Source organism: Neofelis nebulosa, chromosome 7, assembly GCF_028018385.1.
Source record: "Neofelis nebulosa isolate mNeoNeb1 chromosome 7, mNeoNeb1.pri, whole genome shotgun sequence".
In the NCBI taxonomy this organism is placed as follows: domain Eukaryota; kingdom Metazoa; phylum Chordata; class Mammalia; order Carnivora; family Felidae; genus Neofelis; species Neofelis nebulosa.
The window spans coordinates 48,184,400-48,199,565 of NC_080788.1; the positions used below are offsets into that span (position 1 = coordinate 48,184,400).

Here is a 15,166-nt window from a genome sequence, read left to right on the forward strand (position 1 = left end):
TCCATGCCATACTTAATGAAGACCTCACAAACACTGCTTCAAAATTACTGAAGAGTCCCTCAGAGCCCCAAACTACTCAATTTGTCAGTCAAGTATTCTCACAATCTGATCCTGACCCACTTTAATAATATGCCATGAGATTCCAATTAGGAGTTTTCTAATTCTGTCAGGCCAGGATCTTCAGTGCCCCCCCACCCCGAATATAAACAAATTAGAAAATTAAGAAAATGTTAACCCCTATCTAAGATAGGGTATCTAAGATACCTTTCAGAGTCCATCCAAAGCACTTTGGTATGTAATATGACTTGAATGCAAACACTTTTCATATTATTATTTGAGTAAAACTACTCTTTCAGGAAACACTCCATCATTTTAACAGTTTGAATTTTTTTTAACGTTTATTTATTTTTGAGACAGAGAGAGACAGAGCATGAACGGGGGAGGGGCAGAGAGAGAGGGAGACACAGAATCGGAAGCAGGCTTCAGGCTCTGAGCCATCAGCCCAGAGCCTGACGCGATGCTCAAACTCACCGACCACGAGATCGTGACCTGAGTCGAAGTCAGACGCTTAACCGACTGAGCCACCCAGGCACCCCTCATTTTAACAGTTTGAAATCAATCTCTAATTCATTACTGTACATATATTACCTTACATAAATTACTTAGATAACAAAGATTCTGTTTCTTCATTTGGTAAGTAAGGAAAATAACTGTACCTATCTCATGAGGGAGGCTATAAGAACAAAATAAAATCATTCATGTTAAGTACACACAGAAAGCTCTCAGGAAATGTTAATTAGTATTATTATCATGCCCTAACACATGTGCAGAGGTCTGGAAACTTACATGTTGAGGGAAATATTTTATGTATAAATATGGTTTCTCCTATGGTACCCACACAATACCTAGGGTACTATGTCCCTAAAAATAGCAGAAATCACAGCAAAAGGAATTTAAAATGGCAACAGCCTTTTTCAAATAGTAACTTAGATTCTCACTGCTTTTTAAAAGGCAGTATTATGAAATGAAAATAACATTGAGCTGGCAGTCAACATCCTAGTTCTGTATTCAAGTCACAATTTTACTGTTTATTAACAGTATGGTTTGGGGAAAGTCATTTAAAACTCTAAGTCTTGGTCCCTTATATATAAACTAGTGATATTAGCACTACTAAAATCACTGTACTGTTGTATGAAGTGAAAAATATACCTACATGAGAAAATCCTTTATGAACCACTTACATCCCCTTATAAATCCATATATGTGTGTATATGTAGAAATATACACATATTCTTATTAAAAAATTTTCTCTACGTCGGCATAATTCATATCCATAAACAAAGATGAACACATAAGATCCATAAATGATCTTAAAACCACACTTTATCTATTTCACTGTTGCCTCTCAAACATTACAATCCCTTTCAGAAGTGGAAAGTTTGAGCTGAGCTCCAAAACCTCTTCTTGCTCACCCAGAAATGGTCAACTATAGTGACAAAACATATAAAACAACAAAAAGAAAAAAAGGCAATGAATAAGGATACGCAGTCAATCAACTTAATCATCTGCACAAGCAGGGGTGGGGGCAGAGAGAGAGGGGACACAGAATCCGAAGCAGGCTCCAGGCTCTGAGCTGACAGTACAGAGCCCGACGCGGGGCTTGAATTCGTGAACCACAAGATCATGACCTGAACCAAAGTTGGATGCTTAACCACCTAAGCCACCCAAGGGGCCCCTCAACTTAATTATCTTGAGTTTCAGTACCTTATAGTTAAGTCCACTAATCATCTGATAACCAGCCATCAATTAACAGGAAGAGCAGAAAAGTAAAGATTCTTCTATTCACACACTAACCAACAGCAAAAAATAATCTTGGAAACTCAAGAAAACCTGAAAATTTTATCGATTTCAATTTGCATTACTTAGGTAACCCAAGTTTTCCCAAGAAAAGAGCAGCTATTTGCTTAAAGAACTACTAACTGTATGCATATCAAAATAGGAACTACCAAACTAACATGGTGATCAATAATGCAAGACAGCTCACTAATAAACTTAAATTATGTATTACTTATACCTGAATTTCACTATCACCATATCACTAAATAACTTCAGGACGAACAGCTTTAGTCAAGCATTCTTTTAGACAGCAAATAGCATTTACAGATTAAGTGTCAATTCATGGGATCCATTTCTGAACCACTTCTAGTTCTTCTCTTTCCTAATAGATATTCTAGTGTTTACTTTTGAACCTGTACAATCCCTGACAAATGTCTGCAGAGCTGTGAAAGTACAGGTATTTAATTAATGGCATATTTTTAGGATTAAATAAGCAATGCTGCCAATTTTTACTAACATTCCATAAAATACTCTTAAGTTAAAAAAAAAAAAATAACCTACTTTCTTTCTTCCGGTTGTTCATGTCCTTTCAGTTCCTTGCAGTTAAGTAGGAAGCTTTTACACTTTAGAAAATAAAATATAAGCCAAACTATTACACACCAAGAGTGGCTCTAAAAAGAAGAAAAAGAAACTAAACATCTTGCCACCAGTGTTCACACCAAATTACTCACTTCAGTGATAAGGTGGGAAAAGAGGGAAAAGATTAAAACATTCCCCATGGAACCAGTAATACCCAAGGGCAAAGGAGTCCAGGATTTACCACTGCTGAATAAACATTCCACATTACCACCACAATATGACATGACTTGCTTTCAAATTTTATTTTATTTATTAAATTCTCATACAGTAAAACTGAATTTCCCTCCCTTTTGGTGTACAGTTCTATGAATTTCAACATAATTATAGTTTTCAGCCAGTATTTTTTTTCAGCCAAACATGTTTTCTTTCTGTGTTGCACTGTTTCTCCTCTCCTTCTGGTACTCCAATGACACAAATGTATGCCCTTATGTCACTGGCCCACGGTTTTCTGACAACTTTTTTTCTATCATTTTTCTCTTTATTGTTCACATTGGAAAATTTCTAATGACCTATAAAGTTCAGTGATTCCTCCCTCTTTAATCTCTATTCCGCTATTGTATTGATCTATCCAGTGACTTTTTTTACTATGACTTTTGTATTTTTCAGTTAAATTTTTATTTGGCTCCTCTTTAAACTTTTTATTTCTTTGCTGATACTTTTAGTTTAATACTTATTGCAGGGGTATCTGCAATGGCTTATTCATGTGTTTTTATAACACATGGTTTTAAGTTTATATCTATATTATAATGCCTCTTCCAATGTGATTTGAGATATTTGTGGTTCTTTTCATGTTAATTTTGAATTATATCCTTGACATTCTGAATAATATGTTATGAAACTCAGAATCTTCTTAAATCCTATAGAGTATACTGAAGTTTTCATTTTCATAGGCAGTTGACCTGATTAGGTTCAAGCTGCAAGTTCCAATATGCTTTCTATAGGTTGTGATTCCAGCATCAGTCCAGTTTTCAAAGCCTTTCTATGTGGATTTTTCCTGTGAGTGCGCCACCCAGTGGTCAATATGCAACATGGGTGGAGTTTTATCCTATATCTCAATTTTCTGTGTTTGAAATGCTGAGTAGGATCACATCTTTGCATTTGTACCAACTGATAGGGAGCTCAGGTTTTTGTACACAACTTCATGAGTCTCCTTCCCAAGTTCTTTTCTTTTCTACTTGGCACTTTCCAATTTCCTGAATATGACCCTTTTTGGCCTTCCAGCCAGGAACAGTCTACATCTATTCCCATGCCTGTCTGATGCGAAACATGGGAGGACAAACTAAAAAAAAAGCAATGGAGTTTGCCTCTAACCTCTTGGATCTACAGTTCCAGCAAACAGTAGGATTCCCTTCCCTCAGCCTTTTGACTCCTGCAGATACCTACTGCAAATTGATGTCATTAACATATGACTCTTGAAAGGGAGTTGTGACAAAATGTAGACAAAGGAAAGAAAAAAAAAAGTGGGTGAACTTTTCATGCTTTCTCATTCCTCAAACCAAAACTAGAGGGCTTATGGATCTCATTCTGTCTGTATCACAATGCTTAGTTCCAGGTCTCTGTCTGCGATGACATTAGGTCAGGGAATCCTGAAGGTTTGGTGGTATTTTGAAAACTGTTGTTTTTTTCCCCAATCTGCTTGCTGCTATTTACCATGCATTCTATCCAGGTTTTACAATTATATTAAGTTGTAAAGAAAGAGTAGTGTGTATTTATTCCACATTATCCAGAACCAGAGGATACTAGCCATTTTTAAAGAAGTAAAAAGTACCCTACATTTCTTACTTTCTAAATTCTGAGTTATAGGTCTCTCAGCTTAAAGACAATTTCTAATATCCAACTATGGTGAGAAGTGAGGTCAGAAAGACCCAGAATATTGATTTAATTTCCCAAACTTCAAGCTAAACAATCTTTTTAGCAAAGTTCTTGGCTACAAAGGTGATCACTGACTAGCACATCAGCCAAATGCAAAGAAGGAAGTGTTTATGTGAGTTCCACAAGGCCACATCAGGGCCTTAGCAATCACCTGACAAGAGTCAACATTCTGATAACAGGAGTAGCCCAAAGCACTTAAAAAAGTAAAGGTAAGAAGTACAAAACTATGGAACTAGCAGCATGGGGTTTCCAAACTTCATAAAAACATTTCCATGTTGTTTGCTTCATGAATACAAATAATAGTATTACTTTATTTAGATGAAAAGTCTACTGCAGAAATAATCACTCACATATTAAACATTGGCAAATAAGTAGCTGCCTTAAGTGACATGGCAAGCGGCTCGCATCAACCACAGTATGTCCAAGATCAGGCAATTGGTTGGAGTCCCTAGTTGCCCAAATGGCAGGATCTGATGAGTAAAGAAAGGTTGATTAATCCAAAATATCTAATACTCGCCAGTCCAATTGCCTAAAAGCCCACCACCGTAACACTTATACATATATGCATTACTATGGTTATTATGTACATTCTAGATACTATGCTGTATTCTAATTATAAAATTAATGTTGAGTGAGTGAGTGTTACATGTAAATAATGCAATTAGATATTAAGCTAGATTTTCAATGTGACTACTCCTAGGCAAAAATAGAGAAGGAAGACGAAAAAGAAGAAGAAGAGAAGGAGATAATAAGAAGGAGGAGGAGGAGCGGAGGGAAAGATGAGGAGGAGGCTGGGAAGGAGAGGGGAAAGTAGAAGGGGAGGAGGAAGCTCAAAAGGAAACATACTGAAATGTTTACAGTATTTGGGTTTCAGCAGAGAGACAGTATCTTTCCTATTTTTCTTCCTGCCTACACTTTTGAAATTTGTTCTAATAAACAGAATTACTTCCAAAATAATAAACATTTATTAATAATAAGTCAAACTACAAACAATTACCATACGACCCTGAAGTCCTACTCCTGAGTATTTAGCCTATAGAAATGAAAACTTATGTTCACAAATGTTCATTGCCATTCTAATCATACTCTCCCAAAACGGTAAACAACACAACTATTCCTTTAACAGGGGTAAAAAGCAAAACAAAACAAAACAAAAAACAAACAAAAAAACCTGTGGCACATCCACCTAATGTAATACTACTCATCAATAAAAGGGCACAAACTACCACATTCAACAACATAGTTGTATCTCAAAGTTAATATATTCAGTATAAGAAGTCAGTCTCAAAATGTTACACACTGCATTTTTTTAAGTTTATTTACTTTGAAAGAGAGAGAGAGAGAGACCGTGTATAAGTGGGGAAAGGGCAGAGAGAGAGGGAGAACAAGAGAATTCCAAAAAGGCTCCACACTACCAGCACAGAGCCTGACACAGGGCTCGAACTCACAAACCACAAGATCATGCATGACCTGAGCTGAAATCAAGAGCTGGATGCTCAACTGAGCCACCCAGAGGTCCCTACATACTGCATTATTATATTTATATAAAGCTCTCAAAAAGATAAAGCTATAGTAATAAAGAACAGATCAGTGTTTCCCAGGGATTTATATGTAAGAAAAGGGAGAGGGGTCTGGGTGGCTCAGTTGGTTAAGAGTCCAACTTCGGCTTAGGTCATGATCTTGCGGTTTGTGAGTTCGAGTCCCATGTTGGGCTCTGTGCTGACAACTCAGAGCCTGGAGCCTGCTTCAGATTCTGTGTCTCCCCCTCTCTCTGCCCCTCCCATGGTCATGCTCTGTCTCTCAATGATAAATAAATGTTAAAAAAAATTTTACAAGAGGTAAGAAAAGGGGGAAAATAGCATGAGCTAGTTTTGGGGGGGTAATAAAATTATTTTGAATCTTGATTGTGATAGGACTCACATGAATCTATACATGTGTTAAATCAACAGAAGTACACACGCATACACACCAAAAAGAAGTCAATTTTATTATACATTAATTTTTAAAATAAAATTTAAAACCAACCCTACTGAAGAACTCATATAGACTGTTACAAAAATATGTATTTTTTCAAACAACAGGATTGTAAGAGTAGCAAAAAAATAATAAAAAAGAATCAATAAAATTCAAATCAAATTCTAGCAAGCTTATGTGAAATAAATGTATATGGAAATACAAAGGCTCAGAATAGGCTAAATAATTTTTAAACAGAGAAACAAAGTTGGACTCACTTATAGTATCTGATCTTATGATTTACTCTCAACCAACAATAATCAAGACACTATGAGGTAGGTATCAATGAGATATACTGATCAATGAAAGAGAACAGAGTCCAGAAATGGAACCATACATATGTGGTCAAATGATTTTCAGCTAAGACACTAAATGAAAGGACAGTTTCAAACATTGGTGTTAAAACAACTGAGTATTTATGGAAGAAAAAAAAAAGAACTTTAACCCCTATCATACATTTTACACAAAAATTTGAAAAGGCTCAGAGACCTAAACATGAAATCTGAAACTGTAAAACTTCTGAAGAAAACAGGGGGAAAATCCTCGTAATTTTGGAATAAACAAAGATTTTTTTTTTAGACAGAACACAGAAAGCTTTAATCACACAAAAAATTTAATAAATATAATTTCATCAAGATTATGGCCTAATTGCCCTTCAGAAGACTGTTAAGAAAATGAAAAGACAGAAAATAAGAGAAAACATCTTATACCTAAAATTATGAGAAGCCCTTTACTCAACTAAAAGCTGACAATTTAAAAACTGGCAAAGAAGATACAGGAATGGACAATAAGCACATGAAAAGACGGTTAACATCATCAATCATCAGGGAAACACAAGCTAAGATGAGATACTACCGCATACTCATATGAATGGCTAAACTTAAAGCAAGTGTTAGAAGATGCAACTAGAACAATTAGAACAATCATGCCTTGCTTGTAGAGGGTAAAAAAACACAACCACTTTGAAAAGCAGTTCTCCAGTTTCATAGAATATGAACCATACACTTACAACATGACCCAGAAACTCTGGGTATTTATTCACGTATAACTGGGTATTTATTCAGGTATAACGAGTATTTATTCAGGAATAACAAAAACCAATGTCCAGGGGCACCTGGGTGGCTCAGTCAATGGAGCATGCAACTCTTGGCCTTGGGGTTGTGTGCTTGAGCCCTACATTGGGTACAGAGATTACTGAAAAGTAAAAACTTTTTTAAAAAAAAAGTATATAAAAAGCTGGGCGCCTGGGTGGCTCAGTAGGTTGAGTGTCCGACTTTGGCTCGGGTCATGATCTCACAGCTCTTGAGTTCAAGCCCCACATAGGGCTCTGTGCTGACAGCTCAGAGCCTGGAGCCTGTTTCGGATTCTGTGTCTCCCTCTTTCTCTGCCCCTAACCCACTCACATTCTGTGTCTGTCTCTCTCAAAAATAAATAAACATTTAAAAAAATTTTTTTAAGTATATAAAAAGCTACATAGTAATTCCATAACAGCCTTATTCATAATAGCCAAAACACTGTAAACAATCCAAATATCTACCAACAGATTAAGGGATCAATAAACACTGGTATATGTAAAGCTATTACCAAGCAACATAACCAATTTCTGAAGCATGCAACAACATGAATGAATCTCAAAAACATCATTTTAAGTCAAAGAAGCCAGATATAAGAGTTTATTTTATATGATTCCATTATTATAAAGTTATTTCTAGAAGAGCCTAAAACTAATCTACAGTAACATATAATATAACTATTCACAGTGATAAACTAATATCACTAATATAAACTAATTCACAGTGATAGATATCAAATGAATTGTTCCAAGGAATAGGTCTTAATGAAACTGAGTACAAAGGACTATAATAAGACAGCTTTCTAGAACGATGGACATGTTCTACACATCTGTCAAAATAAATCTCAAAAATGCTAAATTACATACTTTAGTAAGTGTATGTATTTACAAATAAATGGATTCAGTAAAATTACAGGATACAAAATCAATATAAAGAAATCAGTTGTTTTTCTATATGCTAACATCAGAACAGCAGAAAGAAAAATTAAGAAAACAATACCATTTACAGTTGCATCAAAAAAATAATAACTAGGAATAAATTAAACAAAGGAGTTAAAGACTATACTTTGAAAACTATAAGATATTAATGAAAGAAACTGAAGACTGCACAAATAAATGGCAAGATATACCATGATCATGGACTGGAAGATTTAATACTGTTAAAGCTCCAAAGCAATCTACAGATTTAATGCAATTCTTATCAAAATACCAACATCATTTTTCACAAAACTAAAACAAAAAATTCCTAAAATTTGTATGAAACCACAAAAGACCCCAAATAGCCAAAGCAAACTTAAGAAAAAGGACTAAAGCTGAAGGTATCTAAAATCCAGATTTCAAACTATACTACAAAAGCTGTAATAATCAAAACAGTACGATACTAGCACAAAAACAGACATACAGATCAATAGAACAGAACAGACTGCCTAGAAATAAACCCACACTTATATGGTCAATTAATCTACAACAAAGGAGGTAAGATTATACAATGGGGGAAAAGACAGTCTCTTCAATAAATCATGTTGGGAAAACTGGACAGCTCCATGCAAAAGAATGAAACAGGACAACTTTCTTAGAACATATACAAAAATAAACTCAAAAGTAATTAAAGACCTAAATGCAAGACCTAAAACCATAAAGCTGCTAACACACACATGCACGTAGACACACACACAGGCAGTAAAACTCTTGGACATCAGTCTTGGCAACATTTTTCTGGATAGCTCTCCCCAGACAAGGAGGAAAAAAAGGAAAAATAAACAATTGGGACTACATTGTGCTATAAAAAGCTTTTACACAGTGAAGGAAAAAACAACAAAATGAAAACAAGCTACTAAATGGGAGAAAATACTTGCAAATGATACAGCCAATAAGGGGTTAATATGCAAAATATATAAAAACTTATACAACTCAATACCAAATATATATATGATCTGATTAAAAATGGGCATAGGACCTAAATAGACATTTTTCCAAAGAAGACAGATGGCCCACAGACATATGAAAAGATGCTCAACATCACTAATCATCAGGGAAATGCAAATCAAAACCACAATGAGATATCACCTCACACCTGTCAGAATGCTAGAATAAAAAAGACAAGAAATAATGAATATTAGCAAGGATGTGGAGAGAAAAGGGAACCTTGTGCACAGTTGGTGGGAATGTAAATTGGAGCAAACACTCTGGAAAACAGTACAAAGGTTCCTCAAAAAACTAAAAATAGAAATACCATACAATCCAGTAACTCCACTTCTGGATATTTACCCAAAGAAAACAAAAACACTAATTAGAAAAGATATATGCACCCCTAAGCTTATTGGAGCATTATTTTAAAAAAAATTTTTAACGTTTATTTATTTTTGAGAGAGAGAGAGAGAGAGAGAGAGAGAGAGAGCGTGAGCAGCGTAGGGGCAGAGAGAGAGGGAGACACAGAATCCCTGAAACAGGCTCCAGGCTCTGAGCTGTCAGCACAGAGCCAGACACGGGGCTCAAACCCACAAACCACAAGATTATGACTTGAGCTGAAGTTGGATGCCTAAACGACTGAGTCACCCAGGCGCTGCCCCCCCCCCCCTTGTTGGAGCATTATTTACAAGCGAAAATACAGAAACAATGTAGGTCTCCATCAATGGACAGGATGGACTAAGAAGATATGGTATATATACGTAGTGGAGTACTACTCAGCCCTAAAAAATAAAATCTTGCCATTCACAACAACATGGATGGACATAAAGGATATCAAGCTAAGTGAAATAAGTCAGGCAGAGAAAAACAAGTATCATATAATTTTACTTACACATGGAATCTAAAAACAAAAATACAACAAACAACAAAAAACAGAAGCAGGCAAATAAATATAGAAAACTGGTGGTTGCCAGAGGGCAAAAGGGTGGTGGGATAGGTGAAATAGGTGAAGGGGATTAATAGGTACAAACTTCTTACACTTATCACGATGAGCACTGAGTAATGTACAGAATTAACGAATCTCTATATGGTACACCTGAAACTAATATAACACTGTATGTTAACTATACTGGACAATAACATACATACATAAATGGTGCAAGCTTCCAGTTATAAAGTAAGTCAGTCACAGGGATGAAAAGTACAGCATATGGAATACAGTTGATAATGTGATAATTTTGCAGGGTGACAGATGGTAACTACATTTATCATGGTGAGCATTTTGTAATGTATATATAATTGTCAAATCACTATGCTGTACACTTTAAGCTGTCAATTATACTTAATTAAAAATTTAAAAATATGCATTTTACTGTGTATAAATGAACACACATGTATATATAGTATATATATATACTATATATACATACAACAAAATATACATTTTAAATATATAATTCAATGAAGTATATAAATGAATACATAAAATACATATTGCATTATTACATGCAATAAAATACATACATAAAATAGATTCTGTACTGAATTAAATTCAATAAACTAAAATTAAGCAAACTCATATAAAGCAAAGTTTAAAACAGACCTATTTTCTGGGTTGAATCTTTGCCCATTAAGGTGTAAATATTCAAACAACTAAATCAAAGAATCTTTATCAGTTACAATGCGAAAGAGTGGTGGGGAAAAATTAACAGAAGCCTCGGGAGTCATGTGGTCTTCCCTTCTGTTTAGTGCAAGAGTCCTACCAACAGCATGCTGGGCTGATGGTTAGAGTAAGTCAGTGAGAGTGTGCTCAGACCTCTCAGGCAGTCACTCTCACTGCTGAAATCTCTTGTAAAATTCTCTTTGAAAATTCTGATAAAACTGTACCTTTTTGGAGCAGGAGTTGGCCTGTGGATAAATCCAGCCCATTGTCTGTTTTTATAAATAAAGTTTTTTGGAATACAGCCATGCCCACTTGTTTCCCACATATTGTCTATCTATGGCTGCCTTTATGTTTCAGTGGCAGAGTTAAACTGCTGCACACAAACCCAAAATATTTATCTGGCTCTATACAAAAGTTTTCCTCCCACTGTTCTAGAGGAACACCACAGAAGTCTGTACCCTTTTCTATATGACAGTGCTGAAAAACTTACAGACATTATTAGTCCCATTTGCTTTTAGTCTTTCCTTCCCATTTATTGACTATCACTCCTATGTCACAATTTTCAGCTCAAATCCTAAACATGTACTTCCCAACACTATAACTGATGAATGACCTTCATAAAGTATGAAAATGAATTTATCATCCCATCTAAGATGACAGTGGAACCATTAGCATCTATGATTCATAGCCAACATTTCTATCAATGAGGTTTAAGGTTTCCTTTACCCTTCATGTTCATGAAAAAAAGATGCTTCATTTACTTATTTCTTGCTCCTTCACACTGCTGACACACATATTTTTTACAATAAAAACTTTAAAAAAATAAAACAATGTGCATATATAACACTTTTATAAACAAAAACACTTTATGAGGAGATATCCACAAATTCTTTCAATATAATTTGTCTGGATCTGGAGACCAGATGTTATTTCACATATTTAAAGCTCTTATGTGACAATTTTCTCTTTCTCTACCCTTAGTATTCAACGGTTTGATACAAGCTTTTCCTTTTGAGGATTATTCTGCTGAATGAAACAAAACAGTCTCTATAGTCAAAGTACCAAGGGGAAATTCAGAGAACTGGTACATTGATAAAGAGAGAGCTTAAAAAGAAGCAGGAGGGTATCAAAAGAAACCTCAGCAAGTGTGATTTGGTGAAAAGTGCAAAGGCTCATAGATTAGGCAAGACTAAGCTTGATACAGGTTCTGTTCCTTCTTACCTACATAACACATGATCATAATTTCAAAAGGTAGATGAAGGTGAAGATACAATGAATGAGCCAAGCATTACCTTAAATATTTTTAAACATAAAACTTACTCAGTATTTTGATGTAGGAATCACCTTTATCTACCTTCAGACCTCTATCTGGAAGAACGCCCTCCCATCCCTTACCTGTCTTAACCCAAAGAAGAATAATGAGCTTTCTGACTAGTGTGCATATTTCTTGAATGTGTGTAGCTAGTATCATAAAAAAAAAAAAAAGCTGACAAACACTACTGATTGGCACTATTCTTCCAATCAAGCCTTGGGATGGTATAAGGCAGAAATTCTGGGTATTTTCTATGTAGTGTTGGCAATGGGCAACAGCAGCTCTAAATCCATTAACTCTAATCATTGTATCATTAATAAAGCTGACATTTTAATCTTCATATGCAACTTTCTTACGTCTTAATTTTCATTTGGTTCCAAACTCAGGATCAGGACCCTTTTTTTTGAGTATGGGTCCTCTGATTAGTGTTCTGCATTGCCTTTCTTGCATAAATCACACTCATAATGCATTCTCCACAGTGTTCAGCTTGTTAATTTAAAGTAAAGCAAAAACTAATGCATTGGCAAAGAAATAAATTCAGAAAATTCCACATTTGTGTTTTTCCTCCAATTTATTAACAGTGTCTCATTATATCCATCTCAGTAGCAAATGTTTTGACTCCGTATCATCCAACTCAGCTTTCATAATAAAACAACCTTTGTTAGGAATTCATCAGTTTAATTTTAAATAAATATTTATTAACAGGTCTAGAAACAAATACGACTGACTGTTGGTAAGGACACAACTCATATGATTAGAGCGCAAGTATGAATGCATGCTAGAGTATAACTGATCAGACAGAAATGACCAATAGAGCCATCATCATCAGTCCATGTATTTTCTAGTGGGAAAACTGGTAAAGAGAGCTTCAATGTCTTCAATATCTTCATGTTTAAAATGGAGATACCACTATCCCTCTTTTAAGATTCCCCTGAGGGTTGGGGCAACCAGGTGGCTCAGTCAATTAAGCATCTGACTCCTGATTTTGGCTCAGGTCATGATCTCATGCTTTGTGGGATGAAGCCGCATGTCAAGCTCTGTGCTAATAAAGCCTGCTTGGGATTCTCACTCTCCCTCTCTGTCTCTCAAAATAAATATATGAAAACTTTAAAGATTCTCATGAGGGTTAAACGAAATATTAGGTATAAATTGCCTAGAGAAGTAAGTGGCACAAACCAGGTGCTCAATAAATACATGAGGTCAGCAATGAACCAAGCCCCATATCTAAACAGAATGTTTATAACACAAGCTAGTTTTATCTGAATAATCTACTTAAGGTAAAAACTTGGAATGTTGTTGGGGGTCATTTCCCATAAAACAAGGTAACCTTTCAGTATGGGCAAGAAAAACAAATTTTGAAACTTCCCCAAGAGCATAAATATGACATTTAATGCCTCTACAGATCAATAGAGAGGAAAACTCTCAACATCCTAAAAAACCACCTGGCACTCTGCAGATTACTCCATTCCCACCTGTATGAGCCAGAAATAACAACCTGTTCTCCTTTCAGTTCAGAAATCCCATAAAATCAGGATATACTATTTCCTTCTACTAGTCTCATAGTCTGATAAGACAGAATCCATCTAGGAAATACAGTCACCAGGGTCTAAAAGGAAGAGGGAAAGGAAAGGGAAGGGGAAGGGGAAGGGGAAGGGGAAGGGAAGGGGAAGGGAAGGGGAAGAGGAAGAGAAGGGAGCATGGAGGGAGGGAGGGAAGGAGGGAGGGAATTATTCAGAATTATACTTATTACCATTATAGGCCAGGCCTAAAGTATACTAAATAAAACTTCGTATCTGCTAGGTTTCAGTCACTGCAGTAAAGTCATATAAAGACCAAAAAACTCACCTCTTTGTAAAGAACAAGACTTTTGCCCTGGTTCCTATGCTACATAAACAACGCTTTTCTGTTACAGATTCTGAGGCACAGATTTTACTGTGAGCACCAGTCCTGTTTCCTCACAGTGGGTGAGAATTCTGATCCAACCTATATACTAGGCCACTGTAAATGCCAATGTTTCCTTTCCCACTAGTCGTGTAATCTACTGTCTTCCAATTTCACTATGATACTCTATGATACTCTAACCTTAGCTTGGCCCTTGAATCTAGAAACACTTTAAAGGTTTTGCCTCACTCTCAGTTCCAACTAAGTCCTCTCTTCACTCATATTCTGTCCGATAGCCAAGAAAAATGCTCAAACCTTACACATTTGAATTCTTAAACTTTCTTTAAAAAAAAACTGAAATTTTTGTGAGCATGAATCCATAATTTTGTCCTGTGTGGGGCACAAAAGAAGCAGAAAAGAGAATTCCCACCCTCAGAATGCTCTTAATCTAATTAAAGAGAGAATACATGGTGAAAGAAATAAACATGAAATTAGTATTACATCAAGTCTAAAAAAAAGTAAAGGTACTATGTGTCTTACCTCCACCATCCACCTCATGTAATACAAAAATTAAAGCTTATTACCCTTAACTTGAAAACTGATTGCTCCTGTTGATTTTCAAGCTCTTGACAAGGATAGCAATACCACCCTCTGCTTCTTATTCACACTTACTCATCCCTCTTCCATGAAGTCTTCCCCGATTAACTAGAAGAGAGCTGAGCATTGTTCCACCTACACACAGTCTCAAAATTCTTCCATGTCTGCCACCTGAAATAACATGCTTTCCTAACTGCCCATGTAGAAAAATAAACCACTTAAACAATCTATTTATTTAATTGAGCACATTTCCCAAGTGATATTATTCAGCTAGCTGGCTATTTAGCTTTGGATAGGTCACAATGGTTCTCTATTGCTTGTCTACCATAGAGTCCTTGAACATTTGCAAACTTCATGTTTGAGGCAAAATATA

General features: G+C 35.6%; 1 protein-coding gene across 12 annotated transcripts in view; it reads right to left on the reverse strand.

The window, feature by feature from the left end:
- Positions 1–15,166, reverse strand: part of TCF12 (transcription factor 12) — a 379,898-nt gene that overhangs the window by 253,445 nt on the left and 111,287 nt on the right. For 7 of the 12 annotated variants that reach the window (XM_058737610.1, XM_058737609.1, XM_058737612.1 and 4 more), the window contains exon 4: positions 4,698–4,817. The exons of the other annotated variants lie outside the window; for them this stretch is intronic. In XM_058737610.1, the coding sequence (XP_058593593.1) occupies positions 4,698–4,817 (120 nt within the window). The remainder of the gene's footprint in view (positions 1–4,697; positions 4,818–15,166) is intronic. 12 annotated transcript variants of the gene reach the window in all.